Genomic DNA, 25,199 nt, shown 5'->3' on the forward strand with positions numbered 1-25,199 from the left:
AATCAAGAACCTCAAAAGACACTCAATGACCCAGCCTTCAAAGCCTTCTGCAGCAGAGTTCCATCCCCTTGGCCCGCAATGCTGCTCTTAATACTGGTATGAGGAGAAGCCCAGAGTCATTTGGTCACTCCTGGTCTCCTCCAGGCTCTCTTTTCCCCACACACGTTCTGCAGTGCGACAGTGGAGAAGCCTAGTAAATGGGGAAAGGAAACTATGCAGCTGCACTGAACTACCACACTCTCAGCACTGCACAGTCCTTGTCCTCTGGAGCAGGGATTCATGCACACACTTTGAAAAAAAGGAACACTCACTCCCAGTATGACAGCTATAGTATCAAACTGTGGAGATAATATCACACTCTCACGGTATAAAAGTCTTTTTTTTAATCAAACTATATAAACAAAAAGCCCAACCGTGAATGCTGGGAATCTGAAGTAATAACAGAGAATGCAATAACAGGGTACAGTAGCGTCGTGGTTATGTTACTGGACTAATAATGCAGAGGACGGGAGTTCAATTCCCACACCATGGCACTTTGAGAATTTGGATTCTGTTTTAAAAAAAAATCTGGAAATAAAAAGTTGCCGTCAGTAAATGAGACCAGAGAAGCTGCTGCGTTGTTGGAGAAACTGAACGGATCCAACTAAGTCCCATTCCAGAGCCTTCAACACAAAACTAGGACTGACACTTTCAGTATAGCACTGAGGGAGTGTTGCACTGTCAGACAGAGGGCTCTCAGAGGTGGGATGTGAAAGCTTCCATGCCTGCTATCTTGAGGAGGAGCAGAGGTCCTGGGCAAACATATATTCCTCAAATGGCATTACAAGGAAAGATTTACAATCGTGTTCGCTGCGCCATTTGTCATGCTGGTGCAGTGGTTAGCACTGCTACCTCATAGCGCCAGGATCCCAGGTTCAATTCCGGCCTCAGTTCACTGTCAGTGTGGAGTCTGTATGTTCTGCCCATGTCTGCATGGGTTTCCTCCGGGTGCTCCAGTTTCCTCCCACAGTCCAAAGCTGTGCAGGTTAGGTCGATTGGCCACACTAAATTGACACTAGTGTCGGGGGATTAGCCAGGTAAATGCGTGCAGTTACAGGAATAGGGCCTGGGCGGGACTGTGGTCGGTACAGACTCGATGGGCCGAATAGCCTCCTTCCATACTGTAGGGATTCTATATGGGAGCTTGCTGTGTGTAAACAGGCACTGCATCCCCACTTCTTAAAAGAGTGTTAGCAATGGCTATAAAGTAATTTGAAAGGACTTGGAAGTTGTGAAAGGTGCTATAGAAATGCAAGACTATCTTATGTTCACCATAGAACATAGAACATTACAGCGCAGTACAGGCCCTTCGGCCCTCAATGTTGCGCTGACCAGTGGAACCAATCTAATGACCCTCTAACCTAAACTATTCCAATGTTATCCATATGCCTATCCACTGACCATTTGAACGCCCTTAAAGTTGGCGAGTCCACAACTGCTGCAGGCAGGGCATTCCACGCTCTTACTACCCTGAGTAAAGAACCTACCTCTGACATCCATTCACCATCCTTAGCTGGTCTAAGCTTACAAGTGACCCCAGTCCCATACAAATGTGATGAGCTCATAGCTCCCCTCTAAGATAGCCTATCAAACTGCTAGACTGGTGATTTAAAAAAAAGTGTTTTCTGAAGCAGTCCGTGCATACCTGAAGCAAGACCTGGACAATATCTAGGCTTGGGCTGTTTAAGTGGCAAGTAAGATTCGCACTACACAAGTGCCAGGCAACAACTTTCTCAACAACAGAGAAGGGATCAAAGGTACAGTTGCTAAATTTGCTAATGACACAAAGATAAATAGGAAATTAAATTGTGAAGAGGACATAAGGAGGAAAGATCAGGCTGACATCCATTGGAGTCTGGAAGCATAAGAAGTGGCTTGAATGAAACATACAAGATCCTGAGGATGGAAATGGATATCATTCCACAGCTTTTGTGGATGAGGCCTCCAGATTTCCATGGCCTCTTATGTGGTGAAGTGATTCCTCACATCAGGTATCTTAAGAATTAGAGAAGAATGAGAGGTGATCACATTGAAACATTCTGAAAGATTCTGAGGAGACTTGACAGGGCAGATGCCAAAATAATGTTCCCTTTTTTGGTGAGACGAGGATCCGGGACTAAGAATAAAGGGTCTCCCATTTAAGATGGAAATGAGAAATGTTTTCGCTCGGACAGTGGTGAGTCTAACAACTTGCTTCCCCAGAGAGAGGCAGAGGTAGAGTCATTGAATCTTTTAAAGCCAGAGTTAGATACATTTTTGATCAATAAAGGAGTCAAAGGTTATCAGGGAGTTATCTGGAAAGTGGAGTTGAAGCCACAAGCAGATCAGCATGATCCTACTGAATGGTAGAGTAGGTTCGAGGGGCCGAATGGTCTACTCCTGCTCCTAATATACATGTTCCTATGTGTATTCACATCGCCCATGGGTGACTTAACTCTAATTTGAAAGGTTAGTTCACCCTTATGCTGGATCCTTTACCAGAGGAAATGACGGTTCATACCTTGCAGGCTTATTTCTCGATAGCATGTGTTAATGGGACACACCACCTTTGGGTAAGGTCACCATAGTCCCAGGTGACCAGAGGCTGTGTCCCCCAGGGGGAGAGCTGACTGGTAGTGATTTAACCTGAGCATCGTCATACCTCAGGTGAGGGATAAGGTTGAGAAGGTAGGACCTTTGTGAATAACCTTAGCCAGTATGGGAATTGATGCTGTTGGTGTCGCTCTGCATCACTAACCAGCCATCCAGCCAACTGGGCTAAACTAAAGGACAGCACGGTGGCAAGGTGGCACAGTGGTTAGCAGTGCCTTCCAGCCTTGGGTCATTGTCTGTGTGGAATTTGCACGTTCTTCCCATGACTGCATTAGTTTCCTCTGGGTGCTCTGGTTTCCTCCAACAGCTTGAAAGACATGCTGGTTAGGTGCATTTAGGCCATGCTAAAATTTCCCCTTGGTGTCAGAGGATTAACAGGGTAAATACGTGTTGTTACAGGGATTGGGCCTGGATGGGATTGTTGTCAGTGCAGGCTTGATGGACCAAATGGCCTCCTCCTGCACTGTAGGATTCTACAAGGGATTCCACGAACCCCACCTTTACAAACTATGTCACAGACGGAGATTACAATCATTTAATTTCTTGATGTAGAATGTTTTCATTCAAAGTGGAAGCTTCGAATACATCAGTGGTGAGGACAGAGGTAGAGGAACTAGCTGGGAGAAGTTATAAAGCGCGGGTTTTCTAAGCAAGCATGATTATCACATGTTCGCTCTCTTCCCAGATAGTTTCCACAATGACTTCACCAACTTTCATTGCTTGAACAAAAACATTGCATCTCCTTTCTCATTAAATAAAAATCAGTGGAAATTAAAATGGCTGAAAATAAAACGCACATGGACTCTCAGTCACTGTATAATAAAGCTAACATTCACAACATACACAGATACATAACCTTAAAGTGTTAAAAGGACAGGTTGAGAAAGAAATGTATTGTCAACCACTGCCACTAGGGGCTGCAAGTGAGTCAATATAGTTAAAGGCACTGGTGCCCTCTGATGGTGGGGTTGGTGATGTGACAAAGAGCTAATCTCCTGCAGGACCTATCAAATTTATGAACTAAACTTTCCTGTGAGATTAAAGAGAGGAAAAAAATTGGAAAAGATGATGACGAATTTGGCAAAGTAATTCTGGAATTTTCTGCCGATCAGAGGCATACTATTGGCCATCTATTGGGTGAGATGTTAAGTCGCGTTCCTTGTCACGTCTCTTTGGAGGATAGTAAGAAGTCTCACAACACCAGGTTAAAGTCCAACAGGTTTATTTGGCAGCACAAGCTTTTAGAGTGTTGCTCCTTCTTCAGGTGAGTGAAGAATTGTGTTCACGAACAGAGCATACATTTACTCGATAAATTCCACTCTCTGGAGGATTGCAGAGTTCTATTTTAACGGATAGCAAAGTTATTCTTCCTCAGAGCATGGTTAACGTCTGCCCATTGATCACCAATATTGAAAATACAGATTGCCCAGATATCCTCACACTGCTCTTTATGGGATCCTGCTTTGTGCAAATTGGCAGCTGTGTTTCCTATATTACAGCAGTTCAAAACAGCTTCAGAGGTAGTTAAGTGTTTTGGAACATCCTGAGGATGTGATACGTAACATATAAGTCTAACTTCTTTATCTTTCTTTAACTTCCATTCCCAGTTTTACCTCAGTTTACTGATATCCTACTTCAGGAATTCCGAGTCTACCATTTAACTCTTTTTAATTCAAAGAAACACTAAACTCAGGAGCATGTCGGCTTGTCACAGCAAAACCTACACAGTTTATATTTCAATAGCGTCTTTAACTCAGTAAAACATCCCAAGCTGCTTCACAGGAACATAATCTAACTATGGGTGGCACAGTGGGTTAGCACTGCTGCCTCATTGCGCCAGGGACCTGGGATCGTATTCCAGCTTGGGTCACTGTCTGTGTGGAGTCTGTACGTTCTCCCCGTGTCTGCGTGGATTTCCTCCGGGTGCTTCGGTTTCTTCTCAGAGTCCAAAGATGTGCAGGTTAGGCTGACTGGTCGTGCTAAACATTGCCCCTTAGTGTCAGGGGGACTGGGTGGGATTGTGGTCGGTGCAGACCGAATGGCCTCCTTCTGCGCTGTAGGGATTCTATGGATTCTAAAACGTGAAACACAAGACACACAAGGAGGTAAAGGAGCAGGTGCGTGGTCAAAGAGATAGATTTCAAGGTGTGTTTTAGAGACTGCAGGTGGAATCCTATGGCTGTTCATGCTGGTGGGATTTTCTGGCCCCACTGCAGTGAATGGAAATTTGGCTATGTGCCAAATCCTCTGTCCTCACTTGCAGCAGTGGCAGGGCGTGAAAAGATGGTGCCCTGTGAGGGAGAGGGTGGAGAGCTTTAGGGAAGTAATTCCAGAGTTTAAGGCCCAGGCAACTGAAGGCATAATGATGTTGCAGAGCATCATTATGTGCAAGAGTGCAGAATTGGAGGAATGTAGAGATCGTGGAAGGATGGTGGGTTGGAGGAGATTACAGAGCTGCAGAGGGGCTAGGCCATGGGCCGGATGGGAGGGAGAGACGGGACGACTTAGACCTTCATGAGGGACAATGGGCAGAAATCTAAAACTTAGCCCAGGTTTCCAGTTGAAAGTGGGAGCCACAGGTGGAGGCTGGAGCAACAGGGGTTTCTTTTACGAGTGACAGTGGCTCAGTTGTAAACGCTGGGCTCGTAATCCAGTGGCCCAGGCTAATGCCTCTGGGGACACAGGTTCAAATCCCACTGTGGCAGCTGGTGGAATTTAAATTCAATTAATAAAATCTGGAATATAAAGCTAGTTTAAGTCATGGTGACCATGACAACCATCATCGATTGTTTGAAAAACCCATCTGGGAAAGAAATCTGCTGTCCTTAGCCGGTCTGGCCTACAGCTGACTCCAGAATCTCAGCAATGTGGTTGACTCTCAACTGCCGCCTGAAATGGCTGAGTGAGACACTCAGTTCAAAGGCAATTAGGGATGGGCAATAAATACTGGACCCACCAGTGACACTTCCATCCTCTGAATGAATATCAAGAAAATCTAGTCTTCAGGGATAAGTGCAGAAGGGATAAGAGCATTCCATGGGCACTGAAGTATAAGATTAGTACGGACAAGGTAGATCATTTACTTCATCCAAAGCCTACCAGTTTCCTTACCTGGCTTTCCAATGCTCTTAACATTGTTCTCTGGTTTTTACCTATGGCATCATATCCAGAGATTCATTCTAAGGCCACAAGGAACTACAAAAGGTAGTGAATGAAGCCCAATCCATCACGCAAACCAGCCTCCCATCCATTGACTCTGTTTACACTTCTTGCTGCCTCAGCAAAGCAGCCAGCATAATTGAGAAACTCACGCACCCTGGACACTCTCTCTTCCACCTTCTTGCATTGGGAAGAAGATACAAAAGCCTGCGGTCATGTACCAATTGACGCAAGAACAGCTTCTTCCCTGCTGCTGTCAGGCTTTTGGATGGACCTACCTTGCATCAAGTTGATCTTTCTCTACTCCCTAGCTATGACTGTAACACCACATTCTGCACTCTCTCCTTTCCTTCTCTATGAATGGGAGGTTTTTTCTATATAGCGCACAAGAAACAATACTTTTCACTGTATGTTAATACATGCGACAATAATAAATCAAAGCAAATCAAATCAAAAACCCATCTGGGAAGAAATCTGCTGTCCTTACCCGGTCTGGCCTACAGCTGACTCCAGAGCCACAGCAATGTGGTTGACTCTTAACTGCCCTCTGAAGTGGCCGAGCAAGACACTCAGTTCAAGGGCAAGTAGGGATGGGTAACAAATGCTCCGCCAGCAACACTCACATTCCGCGAATGAATGTCAAGAAAATCTAGCCTTCAGGCATAACTGCAGAGGAGACTGAACATTCCATGGGCACCGAAGTACAAGATTAGAATGGACGAGGTAGATCATTTACCTTATCCAAAAGCCTACCAGTTTCCTGACCTGGCTTTCCAATGCTCTGGAGTATTGTTCTCCGGTTTTCACCTTTGGCATCATATCCAGAGACTATTTTTATATCCTAACTCACTCCTTGAATGAAGAGCAACATCCCGATATCACTCTCACATCTCAACCAGGAGGTCACATGTTTCAGATCCCATTGGTGAGACTCGAGCATACAATCCAGGTTGATAGTCCAAGAGCCAGTACCAAGGGAATACTGCGCAGCCGGAGGTCCCATCATTCAGGATGAAACATTAAACCGTGGTCCTGTCTGCCACAAACGAAGTATTAAACGATCCCTTGGCACAACTCTGAAGGAGAGCAGACTAGTCCTCAATCAACATCAAGAAACAGGTAACCTGGCTCTTCTCCCACTTGTTTGTGGAGCTTGTTCTACACAAATGTGGTGTCACTGTTCCTACATTACAACATTGACAATATTTATTGTGGGTGGCACAGTGGTTAGCACTACTGCCTCATAGCGCCAGGGACCCGTGTTCAATCCCAGCTTGGGTCACTGCTTGTGTAGAGTTTGCATGTTTGGGTTTCCTCCAGGTGCTCCAGTTTCCTCCCACAGTCCAAAGGTGTGCGGGTTAGGTGGATTGGTCATGCTAAATTGCCCCTTAGTGTCAAGGGCACTGGCTAGGGTAAATGTATGGGGTAATGGGGATAGGACCTGGGTGGGATTATGGTCGGTGCAGACTCGATGGGCCATATGGCTCCTTCTGCACTGTGGGGATTCTACGTTTGATGATTCTATGATTCAAACTTAGGGAAGGTTGGGAGGTCGTATGAGGTACCATATAAATGGAAGTTTGTTCTTTAGCAGTTGCAAAATATTGTCTTTAGCCAGTTGAAACTGGTGTAGCCTAGTTTCTGATAATAACATGTCTAAGTATGAGAGAGACCATCCATTGCAGCCCTTCGGAGAAACTTTGCATCCCTCACACTATCTAACCGTCTCTTGAATTAGTTCATAATCTTTGCCTCCAGCGCCCAACTGAAGAACAATCAGTATGTAAGTGCTTCCTGTTTTCAATCCACAACATGTCTTGTACAATTTATTTCCTCTGCTCAGGCTGTTAACGCCTTTATATCTGAGCTCATAATGTTTGACTAACTAACCCTTGCTGAATATTTGATGGGCAACAGTGTAGAGGGAGATTTGCTCTTATCTAACCCCTTGCTGTACCTGTCCTGGGAGTGTTTAATGCCTGAAAAGGAACCTACTTTGCTAATACGTTTCCTTACTTTGAGAAGCACGACAAAACAGCATATGTAACAACAGACATCAGAGAAACAACTACACAAGTGCTGTCATCACCATGGGGACCAGACAAGGCAACCCTACCATTCCATCCCATGTTTCAATGTGTGGAGCAGCCCTCTGAAGGATAAGACACACATAAACAGAGCACAGATTTCATTCAATTCAGCATGGCTTTAGCTCAGTAGCATTTCTCTGTAATTACCACCCCACACTCCAGGCACAAAGCACAGCCGGAGAATGAGACTGGTCATGCTTTGTGGTTTGTGGTTGTGTGCTCAGTAATGAGCACAATCTAATCCTCCTCCCTCCTTTGAAAAGAAATGCTTTATTTCTGCGAGGTGCTGTGTTTTTGGTAAGCGGATTAAGGGAAGCCACCTGATCTGAGTGAGGTAAAGGCACAAGGGGATCTTGGAGCACAGATCATTAGCTGTGGTGAAGCAGGTAAAACCAATCACAAAAATGGACAGGAGTTCATTTCTCGAGAAATAGAACTGGAAAGCAGAGATGTTGAGCTTATACCAGACCTTCATAGAACCGTAGAATCCTACAGTGCAGAAGGAGGCCATTTGGCCCATAGAGTCGACACCAACCACAATCACCCCCCAGGCCCTATCCCCATAAACCCATATGTTTACCCTAGTTAGTCCCCCTGACACTAAGGGGCAATTTAGCTTGGCCAATCCACCTCACCGGCACGTAACAGTCATAGAGTCTTAGAAGTTTAGAGCATGGAAACAGGCCCTTCAGCCCAACTTGTCAATGCCGTCTCTTTTTTAACCACTAACCCAGTCCCAATTGACCGCGTTTGGCCCATATCCCTCTACACCCATCTTACCCATGTAACTGTCTAAACACTTTTTAAAAGACAAAATTACACCTGTCTCTAATACTACCTCTGGTAGCTTGTGATACTCACAAAAGAACTGCCTCTCTGGATCCTTTTATATCTCTCCCCTCTCACCTTACATCTTTGGACTGTGGGAGAAACCAGAGTTCCCGAAGGAAACCCACGCAGACAATGACCCAAGCCGGGAATTGAACCAGGGTCCCTGGCGCTGTGAGGCAGCAGTGCCAACCACTGTGCCACCATGCCACCCAGACCTCACTCTGAGCGCTGAGCACAGTTCTGGTCTACATATTATCTAAAGGATGTGAAGGTACTGGAGATACTGTAGAATGGAGGAGGTACAACTATGGGAAAGGCTGAACAGGCTGGAGGTTCTTTCTTTAGAAAACAATGAAGGGTGGCTGGATAGTGGCCGTTAAAATTATGAAAAGGTTTGAGAGGTAAAAAATCGAAAAGCTCTTCTCATTTTTGGGAGAGTCCAAAACTAGAATCTATAAAATATAAGATTTAGAATAAGATTTCATCCATTGTGAAATTCAGGAGAAGCTTCTTTACTCAGACAGTGGTTAGAATGTGGAAGCCACTGCCACAAGGAGAGGTTAAGGTGAGTAACATGAGATATATTTAAGGAGAAATTAAATAAATACGAGGTAGAAAGGACTAAATTAAAACATAAGAACTAGAAGCAGCAATGGGCCATCTGGCCCCTCGAGCCTGCTCTGCCATTCAACAAGATCACAGCTGATCTTTTCGTGGTCTCTGCTCCACTTACCCACCCACTCACCATAAGCCTTAATTCCTTTACTGTTCAAAAATGTATCTATCCTTGCCTTAAAAACATTTATTGAGTAGCCTCAACTGCTTCACTAGGCAAGGAATTCCACAGATTCACAACCCTTTGTATGAAAAAGTTCCTCCTCAACTCAGTCCTAAATCTGTTCCCCCTTATTTTGAGGCCATGCTCCATCGTTCTGGTTTCACCCACCAGTGGAAACAATCTCACTGCTTCTAGCTTATCTATTCCCTTCATAATCTTATATGTTTCTATAAGATTCCTCCTCATTCTTCTAAATTCCAATGAGTATAGTCCCAGTCTACTCAGTCTCAGTTGAAGTTTATGTTGACACGTTGAACTGAAGTAAATAGAGATGAGGCTTGAATACAACATAAACATTGCCATAAACATGCACATTAGGAGTAGGAGTAGGCCAGTCGGTCCCGCAAGCCTGCCCCACCATTCAACAAGATCATGGCTGATCTGATTTTAACCTTGCATCTACCCCCCAGTTATCTTTCACCCTCTTGTTAATCAAGAATTTATCTCGCTCTGCCTTAAGAATATTCAAAGACTCCGCTTACACTGCCCTTTGAGGAAGAAAGTTCCAGAGATTCACCACCCACTGAGAGAAATTATTTCTCATCTCTGTCTTAATTAGATGATTCCTTATTTTTAAAAGTGATCCCTAGTTCCAGATTCTCCACAAGAGGAAACATCTTCTCCACATCCACCCTATCAATACCTTTCAGGATCCTAAAGATTTCGATCAAGTTACCGCTTATCCTTCTAAACTCTGGTAGATATAAGCGTCTCCTGTCCAATCATTCCTTATAAGACAATCCTTTATTCTATCTATTAGTCAAGTAAACTTTCTCTCTTTCCTTAAATAAGGAAAGAGTTCAGTTTCCAAATGGCCATTTTCTATGTTGAATATGACTTTTTCAAAAATTCCCCTCCAACTCGATTTCCAAGTTTGCTGATGACACCACCATAGTGGGTCAGGTCTCAAACAATGACGAGACAGAGTACAGGAGTGAGATAGAGAATCTGGCAAACTGAAATGACAACAATAATCTCTCCCTCAATATCAACAAAACTAAGGGGATAGTCAGGGACTTCAGTGTAGTGGAGGACATGCCCATGTCTACATCAACAGGGATGAAGTGGAAATAGTCGAGAGCTTCAAGTATTTCAGTGTCCAAATCAACAACAACCTTCTTGGTCCCTTCATCTTTCTCTCCATCTGAGCTATGATTGTAACACTACATTCTGTACTCTCTCCTTTCCTTCTCTATGAACGGTATGCTTTGTCTATATTGCAAGCAAGAAACAATACTTTTCACTGTATACCAATAGATGTGACTTTAATAAATCAAATCAAATCAAATCTAAATTCTGACACTATAGATAGAATGCCCACCAATGCCTCTACTTCTGTCGGCAGCTACAGAAGTTTAGCATGTCAGCTACGACTCTCACCAACTTTTATAGATGCACCATAGAAAGCATTCTTTCTGGCTGTATCACAGCTTGATATAGCTCCTGCTCTGCCCAACTCTGCAAGAAACTACAAAGGATCGTGAACAAACCCCAGTCCATCACGCAAACAGCCTCCCATCCATTGACTCTGTCTACACTTGCCACTACTTCAGCAAAGCAGCCAGCGTATTCAAGGACCCCACACACCCCGGACATTCTCTCTCCCATCTTCTTCGGTTGGGAAAAAGGTACAAAAGTCTAAGGTCACATACCAACCAACTCAAGAACAGCTTCTTCCCTGATGCAAGCAGACTTTTGAATGGACCACATTAAGTTGATGTTTCTCTACATGGTAGCTATGACTGTAAATAGTACATTCTGCAGCCTCTCCTTTCCTTCTCTATGAACAGTATGCCTTGTCGGTAGAGTGTGCAAGAAACAATGCTTTTCACCGTATACCAATACATGTGACAATAATAAATCAAATCAAAACTGTGCTAAGGAAACGTACTCAACTCAACAACCAAACTCTACAGATGCTGACAGACCCGCTGAGTACTTGCAGCATTTTTGGTTTTTATTTCAGATTGCCAGCAGTATCTGCAGTACTTAGCTTTTACTATAGGGCCAGTCTCTGCTGTATTCTATGCAACTCAGCAAAACTCTGAAACGGGCTTATGGGAAGGTGCCATCCATCGCAACGTTCCTCCCTCACCTTCAAGGCATCACCGTGGATCCCAAATGTACTCTGAATGCCTGAGTGAGTTTCTTCAGGGAACGACTAAAGCCTCCACACACACAGACCAGGAAACGTCCTGCTGTCTGGTCACAAGGTGCTTATGCTGCATGTCATGCTCAATGTTGCGCTGTCATCGGGACGGGGGGGGAGCGAAGAGCAGTGAGGTACTGTATGGTGGAGCACATTACCTGTGTGACACAAGGAGCCCCAGGCAACTTGCAATAAATAACCATTACACACATTTCCACCTCTGCCCAAATACACCCAAGGGACCAATCCTTACCTCTGCAAGAAACCTGTCTTTAAACTCCTCTGCGTTGAAAGTCTCAGTCTCCAAGCGATCTGGACATACAAAAGGATAGAAATCAGCACCTGGAAATCACGCCGCAGCTTCAGTTCAGTTGAAAATATGTGAAACAAAATAATGAACATATTTCAGGTCAATGAACCAGGGCAGAGATAAGCAAACTACCACCAGGAGGAACTCTGAGATACGCACAGAGTATGTAGGAAACACACAGTAAGGGCTATACTCATTGGAATTCAGAAGAATGAGGGAAGATCTTATAGAAACACACAAGATGATGAAGGGAATAGATAAGATAGAAGCAAGGAAGTTGTTTCCACTGACGGGTGAACCTGGAACTAAGAGGCATGGCCTCAAAATAAGGGGAAGCAGATTTAGGGCTGAGTTGAGGAGGAACTTCTTCACAGAAAGGGTTGTGTCTCTGTGGAATTCCCTATCCAGTGAAGCAGTAGAGGCTACCTCATTGAATGGTTTTAAGGCAAGGATAGATAAATTTTTGAGCAATAAAGGAATTAAGGGTTATGGTGAGCAGAAGGATAAGTGGAGCTGAGTCCATGAAAAGATCAGCCATGATCTTACTGAATGGCGGAGCAGGCTTTTGAGGGGCCAGACGGCCTACTCCTGTTCCTAGCTCTTATGTTCTTTAAGGACCAGAACTCCAGGAAGCTGCTGATGAGTAACCAATGGGCTTCACTCATTTGTAGGACCTTGGAGGGTTCAGCTACAATGGAGCAAGAACACAAGAACTCACACTTATGAGGCAGTGTCCAAATTTACATTCTACTCACCTCCAATTTCTCCAAAGTATCTCCAGATGGCAGGATTGTGATGGAATACTCCCCAGTTGCCTGGATGAGCAAAGCTCAATACTCAAGAAGCCTGACACCGTCCAGGGTAAAGCAGTCCCTTTGATTGGAACCCCATTCACCACCTTAAACATTCACTCCCTAGCCAGTGATGCACAGTGGTAGCCATGTACACCATTTGCAAGACACACTGCAGCAATTCATCAAGGCTCCTTTTATAGCACCTTCCAAACTCATGAGCTCTACTATCTAGAAGGACAAGGGCAGCAGATGCATGTTCTGCAAGTTCTCCTGCAAGCTACACACCATCCTACCTCTGAACCATATCATCATTCCTTCATCATCATTGGGCCAAATCTTGGAACTCCCTAACAGCATTGTGGGTGTACCTACACTTTGTGTACTGAAGCTATTCAAGAAGGTGGTTCATTGCCACCTTCTCCAGGAAGAAGGGGAGGGCAACAAATGCTGACCTCGCCAGTGATGCTCACATCCTCAGGATCCATACAATTTTTGTAACTTGCCTGCAAAGCAATTTGGGACATTCTGAAGTCACTGAAGGTGCGATATGACCTGCAATCCAGCAGGAGCCATTGGAGAGCATTCAAAAGCATAGGACAGTGGCTAGCTCCCTCTTCCACCTACCCCTTCACAGCCCGGGGCATAGAGAGTTACTTAAACGATTCCAAACCACCTCGGCTGAGAACAGCCAACTCGTGATCAAACTTGTCCCAAAGCCATCTTTTCCCGCAGATCTACTGACTGAACCATTCGGAGGAATTGAGAGGCATCAAAGGAGAGTTCTTACAACATAAGCAGCAGTGATTCATGATTACATAAACCCCACCCCCACAATCGGGTTCAAAGACCCAAGGATGAAGGAGGAGGAGGAAGGTAGAGAGAAAATCAAAACCACTTCTCTCATTTTTTTTTGCAACCCAAACAGTAAAGTCACACAGTCTCCGCGAACCTAATCCCCAGGTTTTTACTGTGGCTCTTGGATCATATTCTGATTAAAATTCAACTTGATTGACACAAAGATCAACATTATACAGCACACACTACTACAAGCTGCACTAACATATACCAAGAACCCCTGACTGCAAACACCCAGCTGCTCCAATATCAACAGTTCTTTGGTAAATTTCTTTTGATTTTCCTTGCCCATTTGACACACAACATCTAAGCTTGGTAAACCTAATCCCAGGATTTTTTTTTTACTGTATGCATGCTTTTTGGGGAAAAAATATTTCATATAAAATTCAATCTGACTGACAGAAAGATCAACATATCCCACACAAAGCACTGTAGTTTAAGGAGGAATGATATTACTTTGACTACTCTCAGACAAATATTTTTCCTGTAAATACGAAGGATTCTCCAATCAACTACGTCCAATTCGAAACATCCAGAAAAAACACGCTAAAATAACGCATTTGTTTTCAGCTGGGGAGAGGGAATTGTTACATGGACAGACACACGTGCGCACTTAGCCACAGACACGCACTTTCATATTCAGTCGAGCACAAACACACAGTGCAGACATATACCCACCTGCTGACAGATCCGCAGTCCCAACCAACCAACAAACAAGCACACAAACTGACCATCAGGCGTGCAGACTCACTGACCGGCTGGAGCGCAGGCTGACAAGCAAAGTGTGCGCGGATCGATAAGACGTGCAGAGTGACAGAGAGCTCTTGTGGTGTACGTCACAGTAAATTGGAGGATAATCTGATGACATCACTGCTGTTGCATATGCGACAGGTAATGAGTTAAAGTAATTTGTATAAAATAAAAGAAAAGGTTGCCACAGTCCCAAGTTACGAGGGGGAGAGCTGAATGTTGGTGATTTACATAAGAACATAAGAAATAGGAGCAGGAGTAGGCCATCTGGCCCTTCGAGCCTGCCCCGCCATTCAATAAGATCATGGCTGATCTGTCGTGGCTCAGTTCCACTTTCCGGCCCTCTCCCTATAACCCTTAATCCCCTCTCTTATCAAAAACCCATCAACCCGCTTCTTGAAAATATTTAGCGAGGCAGCCTCCACCACTTCAACGGGTAGAGAATTCCAGAGATTCACCACCCTTTGAGTGAAGAAGTTCCTCCTCAACTCCGTTCTAAAATGCCCCCCCTTTATCTTGAGGCTGTGCCCCCTAGTCCTACTGTCTTTTTTGAGCGGGAAGAGTCTCTCCACCTCTATCCTATCCATCCCATTCATCATCTTATACGTCTCAATGAGATCTCCCCTCATTCTTCTAAACTCCAACGAGTACAAGCCTAGTTCATTCAGCCTCTCCTCATAGCTCAACCCCCTCAACTCCGGTATCAGCCTAGTAAACCTCCTCTGCACTCCCTCCAAGGCCAAAATATCTTTGCGCAGGTGCGGCGCCCAAAACTGCACACAGTACTCCAGCTGCGGCCTCACCAATGCCCTATACAGCTGCAGCAAGACCTCCCTACTTTTATATTCAATCCCCCTCGCTATGAAGGCCAGCATCTCATTCGCCTTCCTGACCACCTGCTGCACCTGCAAGCTGGGTTTTTGCGACTCATGCACAAGGACCCCAAGGTCCCTCTGCACCGTCGCCTGCTGCAGGACCTGAGGATCACCACGCATCAGGCGAGGGGCAAGGTTGAGAAGGCAGGGTCTTCATGAATAACCTCGGCCGGTACAGGAATTGAACCTACGCTGATGGCATCGCTAACCAGTTGTCCAGCCAACTGAGCTAAACCAACTCCCAGAAAGTTGATTTAACTATACAAAATTCACAAATCTAACATCACTTACAGCGTGTTCTTCCTGCGAGTGCTGGACTAACTTTCTCTAACTGGCATCAACTTAAATGGGAGTGGTTGAGATTTCTTTTAAAACAAAAAAAACCCAGTTGGCCCTGGGATTGAGTGGCTCCCCCAAGCTAAATCTTTGCTGGGAGTCACAGTCGATTGGTCCCATCTTCAGTAGGTTTCATAAAATTCTCCTTGGCATGATCACCAAGAGTCCGTTTCCCTTGGAAAGTCTGATGTCACAGTCTCAGGATACAGGGTTGGCCGTTTAGAACTGAGCTAAGGAGACATTTCTTCACCCAAAGGACAGTGAATCTTTGGAATTCTTTATCCCAGCGAGCAGTGGATGCTCAGCCAAAAGAATATATTCACAATTGTGAATACTAGATTTTTGGATAGTAACATAAGGTGTCCCCTTATGGGGACTGTAATTGCCGACGTGCTTCATCCTCAATTTAAGTGCATCTTATCATGTGTATTGTACAATACCAATAAGGGGACACATTAGGTAATTTACACATTACGCAAAAGGTCTTATCCACATAACTGATGAGAGGAACGAAGATTGCTTCAGAACGTAAGAAATAGGATCTGTATTAGGCCATTCAACCCTGCTCTGCTGTTCAACGTCATGACTGATTTTCTACCTGCACTCCAACATCTTGCACTTTTCCCATGTCCTTTTATTCCCTTACTATGGTGTTAACGTAAGCCTAGTTGTGGCACTGATAAAATGAACTTTAGACTTTAAACTTTTAAAACTCATTTGTTTTTTGTGTTAGAAGGTTACAAGTTTAGACCCCAGCCCAAAGTCTTCAGCACAAAATCTAGGCCAAGGGAGAACTGTGCTGTTGGGCGGAGGGGATGTCGTTCAGATGAGACATTCAATCAAGGCCCCATCTGCCTTCTCAGATGAACGTGGAAGACACAATGACACCATTCAAAGAAGGGCGTGGAGATTCTCCCTAATGCCCTGGTCAATACCAATCAGTCAGAAGGTAAGATTACCTGATCATTATCACACTACTGGGAGCTTGCTTTGTGCAAACTGGCTGCTGCATGTTCAATATTGCAGCAGTGACCACCCCTCAGAAAGTATTATACTCATCGCAAAGTGTTTTGGGGGTATCCAGACATTGTGAAAGTATAAATAATATAAAATATTATACTAAAAATACAAATGCAAATTCTTTACTTCCTTTTCTGCATTGTGATCATGGGCAAACATAGAATCATAGAATCCCTACAGCGCAGAAGGAAGACATTCTTCCATTAAGTGTACACCAACCACAATCCCACCCAAGCCCTATTCCCATAACCCCACATATTTACCTTGCTAATCCTCCTGACACCAGGGTCAATTTAGCATGGCCAATCCACCTAATCCGCACATTTTAAGGACTGTGGGAGGAAACCAGAGCACCTGGAGGAAATCCACGCAGCCACGGGGAGAATGTGCAAACTCTACACAGTGACCCAAAACCAGAATCGAACCAGGGTCACTGGCAATATGAGGCAGCAGTGTTAACCACTGTGCCACCATGCTGTCCACATGGTGTAAGTGGGAAATAGTACCAGCAGACTGCAGATGAATCATTCCTTTGCACAAAGTTTGCATTGTGTCGGAAGGGGTGGTGGTGGGGGGAAACAAAAGGAGGGGGGATATGGGGTAGAGCGATCCACATGGCAATGTTCCCAACTGTGCACCAAACATTGCTGTCTCACAGCAGAAAGAAAGTTCCCACCAGGCTCATTTCCTAGACTAATCCAATGTCCGGTGAGACAAAGCCAGTTTGATCGCAATCCAGTCACAAATTTACTGAGGTCACCAGTCAGTTTTTTTATAATGGGTGCACTCTCCAGCCCGCCTCACGTCAAGCTAAACAAAGAGGCTCAACAGTGAGGAAAAAACCACTCGGCATTTAAACAAAAATACAGACATGGATTTAAAACCAACAGAAAGGCAGGAAAAACAAATAAAGGGATGTGAAGCCTAATCAGAAATATAACTATTGGAGGGCTTTCTTTTCATGAAAAGGGAGTCAAGTAGCACAGAGATTCCCTCCATTATAAGAACTTTGCAGCACTGAGAAACGACATCAACCCTTCTGAAACAATCTGCACTGTGATTTACAACAACAACCTGCATTTATACAGCACCATCGACTCTGTCAAATGTCTCAAAGGTGCTTCAGGGGAGTGTTATCAAACAATATTTGATATCGAGCCACAGGAGGTGGTAACAGAACAGGCGGCCAAAAGCTGGGTCAGTGAGGTTTGGCTTTGACTGTTATTTTAAAGAAGGTGAGTGAGGCAGGGTGGGAATTCTGGAACATGGGGACCAGGGAGCTGAAGGGAAAGCCGCCCCTGATGGAGGAATTAAATCAGCTGATGCTAAAGGGAACAGAATTGGGGGAGTGCAGAGATCTGGGAGGATTGGAGGGCTGGAGGAGGTAGCTGAACAGAGATAGGGAGCCATGATGTGGAGATGCTGGCATTGGACTGAGGAAGGCACTGTAAGAAATCTCACAACACCAGGTTAAAGTCCAATAGGTTTATTTAGTAGTACAAGCTTTTGGAGCACTGTTCCTCCATCACATGAATGAACCAGTTCATTCATCTGTTAAAGGAGCAGCGCTCCGAAAGCTTGTGCTACCAAATAAACCTGTTGAACTTTAACTTGGTGTTGTGAGATTTTTTTATGGAGATAGGGAGGGAAAAGGTCATGGAGGGATTTCAAGCTTAAAGTTAAAATTTATTAATTAGTGTCACAAGTAGGCTTATATTAACACTGCCACGAAGTTACTGTGAAAATCCCCTAGTCGCCACACTCCAGCGCCTGTTGTAGACAGTGAGGATGGATGTTACAGTTTGCAGAGGGACATAGATAAGCTGCAGAGCTGAGCCGAGAGATGACAGATGGAGTTTAATACGGAAAAGTGTGAGGTGATTCACTTTGGTAAGAATAACAGGAGTACAGAATATAGGGCTAATGGAAGGACTCTTAGTAGTGTTGACGAGCAGAGAGATCTCGGGGTACATGTGCATAGCTCCCTGAAAGTTGGCACCCAGGTTGATAAGTTTGTTAAGAAGGCGTACAGCGTGTTAGCTTTTATTGGTAGAGGGATTGAATTTCGGAGCCGTGAGGTCATGTTACAACTGTACAAAACTCTGGTGCGGCCGCACTTGGAGTATTGCGTACAGTTCTGGTCGCCGCATTATAAGAAAGATGTGGAGGCATTGGAAAGGGTGCAGAGGAGGTTTACCAGGATGTTGCCTGGTATGGGGGGAAGGTCTTATGAGGAAAGGCTGAGGGACTTGAGGTTATTTTCATTGGAGAGAAGAAGGTTACGAGGTGACCTGATTGAGGCATCAAGATGATCAAAGGATTGGATAGGGTGGACAGTGAGAGCCTTTTACCTCAGATGGTGACGGCTAACACAAGGGGACATAGCTTTAAATTAAGGGGTGGTAATTATAGGACGGATGTAAACTGGATAGTATTGCAGTTGATAAGGAGGATGTGCTAGATATTCTTGAGGGTTTGAAAATAGATAAGTCCCCTGGGCCGGACGGGATTTACCCTAGGATTCTCTGGGAGCCAAGAGAGGCAATTGCAGAGCCTCTGGCTCTGATCTTCAGGTCGTCATTGGTCACTGGTATAGTGCCAGAGGATTGGAGGATAGCAAATGTTGTCCCATTGTTTAAGAAGGGGAACAGAGACTTCCCCGGGAATTATAGGCCGGTGAGTCTTACTTCTGTTGTGGGCAAAGTTTTAGAAAAAATTATTAGGGATAGGATTTATAGTTATTTGGAGAGTAATGAATTGATTGGAGATAGTCAGCACGGTTTTGTCAAGGGTAGGTCGTGCCTTACTAACCTTATTGAGTTTTTTGAGAAAGTGACCAAAGAGGTGGATGGGGGTAAGGCAGTTAACGTGGTATATATGGACTTTAGTAAGGCGTTTGATAAGGTTCACCATGGAAGGCTTCTGCAGAAAATGCAGATGTATGGGATTGGGGGTGATTTAGTTAATTGGATCAGGAATTGGCTAGCAGATAGGAGACAGAGGGTGGTGGTTGATGGAAAGTATTCGTCATGGAGTTCGGTTACAAGTGGTGTGCCTCAGGGATCTGTTTTGGGGCCACTGATGTTTGTAATTTTTATAAATGATCTGGATGAGGGTATAGTTGGGTGGATCAGTAAATTTGCTGATGACACCAAAGTCGGAGGAGTGGTAGATAATGAAGAGGGGTGTCATAGTTTACAGAGAGACTTGGACAAGTTGCAGAGCTGGGCCGAGAGGTGGCAGATGGAGTTTAATGCGGAAAAGTGTGAGGTAATTCACTTTGGCAGGAATAACAGATGTGTAGAGTATAGGGCTAACGGTAGGACTCTGAATAGTGTTGATGAACAGAGGGATCTAGGTGTATGTGTACATAGATCCCTGAAAGTTGGGAATCAAGTAGATAAGGTAGTTAGGAAGGCATACGGTGTCTTGGCGTTTATTGGTAGGGGGATTGAATTTAGGAGCCGCAACGTCATGTTGCAACTGTACAAAACTCTGGTGCGTCTGCACTTAGAGTATTGTGTGCAGTTCTGGTCCCCACATTATAGGAAGGATGTGGAGGCATTGGAGAGGGTGCAGAGGAGGTTTACCAGGATGTTGCCTGGTATGGAGGGAAGGTCCTATGAGGAGAGACTGAAGGATTTGGGGTTGTTTTCGTTAGAAAGAAGGCGGCTAAGAGGGGACCTTATTGAAACATATAAGATGATTAGAGGTTTAGATAGGGTGGACAGTGATAGCCTTTTTCCTCGGATGGAGAAAGCTAGCACGAGGGGGCATAGCTTTAAATTAAGGGGTGGTAGTTACAGGACAGATGTCAGAGGTGGGTTCTTTACCCAGAGGGTGGTGAGGGATTGGAATGCCCTGCCTGCTGCAGTTGTAGATGTGCCTAGTTTGGGGGCGTTTAAGAGATCCGTAGATAGGTTTATGGATGGAAAGGGATTGGTTTAGGTTAGCGGGTCATTGCTTTTTTAATTGGTCGGCGCAACATTGCGGGCCGAAGGGCCTGTTCTGCGCTGTAATGTTCTATGTTCTATGTCAGAGGTAGGTTCTTTACTCAGAGGGTAGTAAGGACGTGGAATGCCCTGCCTGCAGCAGTTGTGGACTCGCCAACTTTAAGGGCATATGGATAACATTGGAATAGTTTAGGTTCGAGGGTCATTAGATTGGTTCCACTGGTCGGTGCAACATCGAGGGCCGAAGGGCCTGTACTGCGCTGTAATGTTCTATGTTCGGGGACACTGAGGGAGAATTTAGCACGGCCAACACATCCTAACCAGCACGTCTTTCGGACTGTGAGAGGAAATCGGAGCACCCAGAGAAAACCCACACAGACACAGGGAAAATGTGCAAACTCCACACAGACAGTGACCCAAGCCGGGAACTGAACCTTGGTTTCTGGCGCTGTGAGGCAGCAGTGCTAACCACTGTGCCGTTGTCGGCTCAGGAGCAAATGTAGGCAGGCAAGCAAAGAATGATGGATCGTTACTGTTAATTTGTAGTATTAAAGAAATAAAAAGGGTATTTACAACGTAAAAACCTGCCCTGTGAATAGTGTCACCTTTTGCTTTTTCTCTTCAGTGACCATGTTAGCCACGGAGAGATAAGAACATAAGAATTAGGAACAGGAGTGGACAATTCAGCTTCTTCAGCCTGCTCAGCCATTCAACACAATCATGGCTGATCTCACCTTGGTCTCAACTCCACTTTCGGGCCGATTCTCCAGTACGCACTCTTACAGTTCTCCATTTCTGGGTCAAACCGCTCTAACTTCCTGATTGAAGGTATCTTAAGGCTGTCTGTACCTTTTATTTCTTAGCTTTGAATGGCCGCAGAGAGGTGGAGAGTTTAGGTAGAAAATCCCAATGCTTAAGAGTCCAGATAGCTGAAAGTGTAGCCACCAATGGAACAAATCAGGGATGAGCAAGAAGCCAGAGTCAGTGGAGTACAGAGATCTCTGAGGGTTGGTGGGCTGGAGGAGATTACAAAGGTAGGGAAGGGGCAAAGTCATGGAGGGATTTGACAACAATTTTTACATTTTCAGAACAACAGTCCCGCATTGCGCCAGTGCAATATCTTCCATTATCACGGCAACCATCTTCTGCACTCAGAGCTAGGTTACCAAATTACTGCCTGTGGAGGATGCCAGCCTAACGCAGAGTGGCCGAATTCTCCCAACCGTGAAACAGATTGAAACTTAACCAAACACATCTCTCTCACATCTGTCAGAGAGCCTTTCATCCTAGCGACTTTTTTAAAAATCTGGAATTGAAAATCTACTGATGACCATTGAACGATTGTCGGAAGAACCCATCTGGTTCACTAATGTCCTTTAGGGAAGGAAATCTGCCGTCCTTACCTGGTCTGGCCTACATGTGACTCCAGAGACACAGCAATGTGGTCGACTCTCAAACTGCCCCCCAAGGGCAACTAGGGATGGGCAATAAATGCTGGCCAGCCAGCAACACCTGCGTCCCATGAATGAATTTTTTAAAAATCTCACAGTGCTGAAAAAGGCCGTTCGGTCCATTAAGTCTGCACCAGCTCTTTGAAGAAGCTTTCCAATTAGTTCCACTGCATCCTGCTCTTTCCTCATAGCTCTGCAGATAGAATATAAGAGCTGGAGTCTAATGTTGCAGTTGTACAGAACGTTGGTTAGGCCGCATTTAGAGTACTGCGTCCAGTTCTGGTCGCCTTACTACCGGAAGGACGTGGAGACTCTGGAGAGAGTGCAGAGGAGGTTTACCAGGATGTTGCCTGGTATGGAAGGACTGGGGTATGAGGAAAGATTGAAGAAATTGGGGCTCTTTTCCCTTGAAAGACGGCGACTGAGGGGGGATCTAATAGAGGTATATAAGATTATGTAGGGTATAGATAGAGTAAACAGAGGTAAGCTATTTTCCATGATAGAGATACACAGGACAAGGGGCCATGGACTTAAGGTGAGGGGGGAGAGGTATAACACAGATATTAGAGGGAGGTTTTTCACACAGAGGGTAGTGGGGGTATGGAATGCTCTGCCAAGTAAGGTGGTGGAGGCAAGCACGCTAGAGTCATTTAAGAGTAACTTAGACAGGCACATGAGTGAGTTGGAGATGGGTGGATATAGGAGATTGTTTTAAATAATTAAGAAATTATTAAGAAATAATTAAGAAATTCTTTCTTGATTTTCAGAAGGCGTTTGACAAGGTACCTCACAAGAGGTTTTGCAGAAGGTCAGGGGGCATGGAGTTGGGGGTAGGGTGTTAGCGTGGATAGAGGACTGGTTGTCAAATAGGAGGCAGAGAGTGGGGGTCAATGGGTGCTATTCGGATTGGCGGACGGTGACTAGTGGAGTGCCCCAGGGGTCGGTGCTGGGGCCTCAGCTATTTACCATTTATATAGATGATCTGGAGGAGGGAACCGAGTGTAGGGTGTCGAAACTTGCTGATGACACCAAAATTGATGGAAAGGCAAATTGTGCGGAGGGTGGGGAGAGTCTACAGAAGGATCTAGATAGGCTGGGCGAATGGGCCAGGAAATGGCAAATGGAATTTAATGTTGGCAAGTGCGAGGTGGTCCACTTTGGTAGGAATAATGGTAGGAAGGACTATTACTTACGTGGAGAAAAACTGCAGCAGGCGACGGTGCAGAGGGACCTCGGGGTCCTTGTGCATGAGTCGCAAAAACCCAGCTTGCAGGTGCAGCAGGTGGTCAGGAAGGCGAATGGGATGCCGGCCTTCATCGCGAGGGTGATTGAATATAAAAGTAGGGAGGTCTTGCTGCGGCTGTATAGGGCATTGGTGAGGCCACAGCTGGAGTACTGTGTGCAGTTTTGGGCGCCGTACTTACGCAAGGATATTTTGGCCTTGGAGGGAGTGCAGAGGAGGTTTACTAGGCTGATACCGGAGTTGAGGGGGTTGAGCTATGAGGAGAGGCTGAATAAACTAGGCTTGTACTCGTTAGAGTTTAGAAGAATGAGGGGAGATCTCATTGAGACATATAAGATGATGAATGGGATGGATAGGATAGAGGTGGAGAGACTCTTCCCGCTCAGAAAGGATAGCAGGACTAGGGAGCACAGCCTCAAGATAAAGGGGGGGCGGTTTAGAACGGAGTTGAGGAGGAACTTCTTCACTCAAAGGGTGGTGAATCTCTGGAATTCTCTGCCCGTTGAAGTGGTGGAGGCTACCTCGCTAAATATTTTTAAGACGCGGGTTGATGGGTTTTTGATAAGACAGGGGTTTAAGGGTTATGGGGAGAGGGCGGGAATGTGGAACTGAGCCACGACAGATCAGCCATGATCTTACTGAATGGCGGGGCAGGCTCGAAGGGCTAGTTGGCCTACTCCTGCTCCTATTTTCTTAGGTTCTTATGTTCTTATGTTCTTAAATAAGGGTCATTAGCATTGGGGCATCCCTGGTAAGGTAAATGGATATGGTACAATAATAATAGTTTTTTTCCTTCTCATTCACAGGTTTTAAGTCGGTCTGCCTTGTGTCCAATGAGGGGCATACACGCAGTGGGTCGTACTTGGGCTGCTCTTGGTTGTTCAAGATTGGCCTAGTGCTTCATGTCGTTAGTGCGCGCCTAAACTGGACCAGATACTGGGCAAGACGACAGCTCAGTGACTATCACTGATTGCTGTGCAGACACATGGATTTGGGCCAGTGTCTGTAGGAGTTTGCGCATTCTCCCCGTGCTTGCGTGGGTTTTCTCCGGGTGCTCCGGTTTCCTCCCACATCCCAAAGATGTGCTGTTAGGCTGACTGGCAGTAATAAATTGTCCCTAAATTAGCTTCCCTCAATGTGGATGGACAAGGGTCATGGGTGAAGAGGGGGACTGGTGGTGTTGAGATGGCGGCGCGGGCTCGTTGGGCCGAAGGGCCTGTTTCCCGGGCTGCTTTTGTTCTTCTTCGTTCTTCTTCTTCTTTGTTCTTCTTCTTACTTATTTAAGCATTTGTTGCATCTGTTTCCACCATTGCACATTCCAGTTGGTGGCTTTCGGATCATAAGTTTAAGATATGGAGATGCCTGCTTTGGACTGGGGTGGGCCCAATAAGAAGTCTCACAACATCAGGTTAAAGTCCAACAGGCTTATTTGGAATCACAAGCTTTCGGAGCACTGCTCCTTCATCAGGTGAGTGGAGAGGTAGGTTCACAAAAGCAGCATATATAGGCAAAGACACAGTTGTAAGATAATTACAGACTGGAATGTGAAGAATAGTTGGAATGCGAGTCTTTACAGGTAATCAAGTCTTTACAGGTATAGACAGTGCGAGTAGAGAGGGGGATAATTAGAGGTTAAAGAGGTGTGAATTGTCTCACGCCAGGTCAGTTAGCTGGATTTTGCAAGCCCACACCAAATGGTGGAGGTTACATGGATTGTGATATGAACCCAAGATCCCGGTTGAGGCCATCCTTATGTGTGCAGAACTTGGCTATCAGTTTCTGCTCGGCGATTCTGCATTGTTGTGCGTCTTGAAGGCACCTTGGAGAATGCTTACCAAAGATCGGAAGCTGAATGCCCTTGACTGTTGAAGGGCATCGTAGTCTGGTCTCTTAATTTTTTCTCAGCTATTATCT

The 25,199-nt window shown here is 45.3% G+C and overlaps 1 protein-coding gene across 1 annotated transcript in view; it reads right to left on the bottom strand.

Moving 5' to 3' along the window:
• Nucleotides 1-25,199, bottom strand: part of nhej1 (nonhomologous end-joining factor 1) — a 237,523-nt gene that overhangs the window by 175,733 nt on the left and 36,591 nt on the right. Inside the window, exon 5 of the mRNA XM_080199547.1 lies at nucleotides 11,952-12,010. Coding sequence (XP_080055673.1) covers nucleotides 11,952-12,010 — 59 coding nt within the window. The remainder of the gene's footprint in view (nucleotides 1-11,951; nucleotides 12,011-25,199) is intronic.

The sequence above is a fragment of the Carcharhinus amblyrhynchos genome, chromosome 11, assembly GCF_965287045.1.
Source record: "Carcharhinus amblyrhynchos chromosome 11, sCarAmb.v2.hapA, whole genome shotgun sequence".
NCBI lineage: Eukaryota > Metazoa > Chordata > Chondrichthyes > Carcharhiniformes > Carcharhinidae > Carcharhinus > Carcharhinus amblyrhynchos.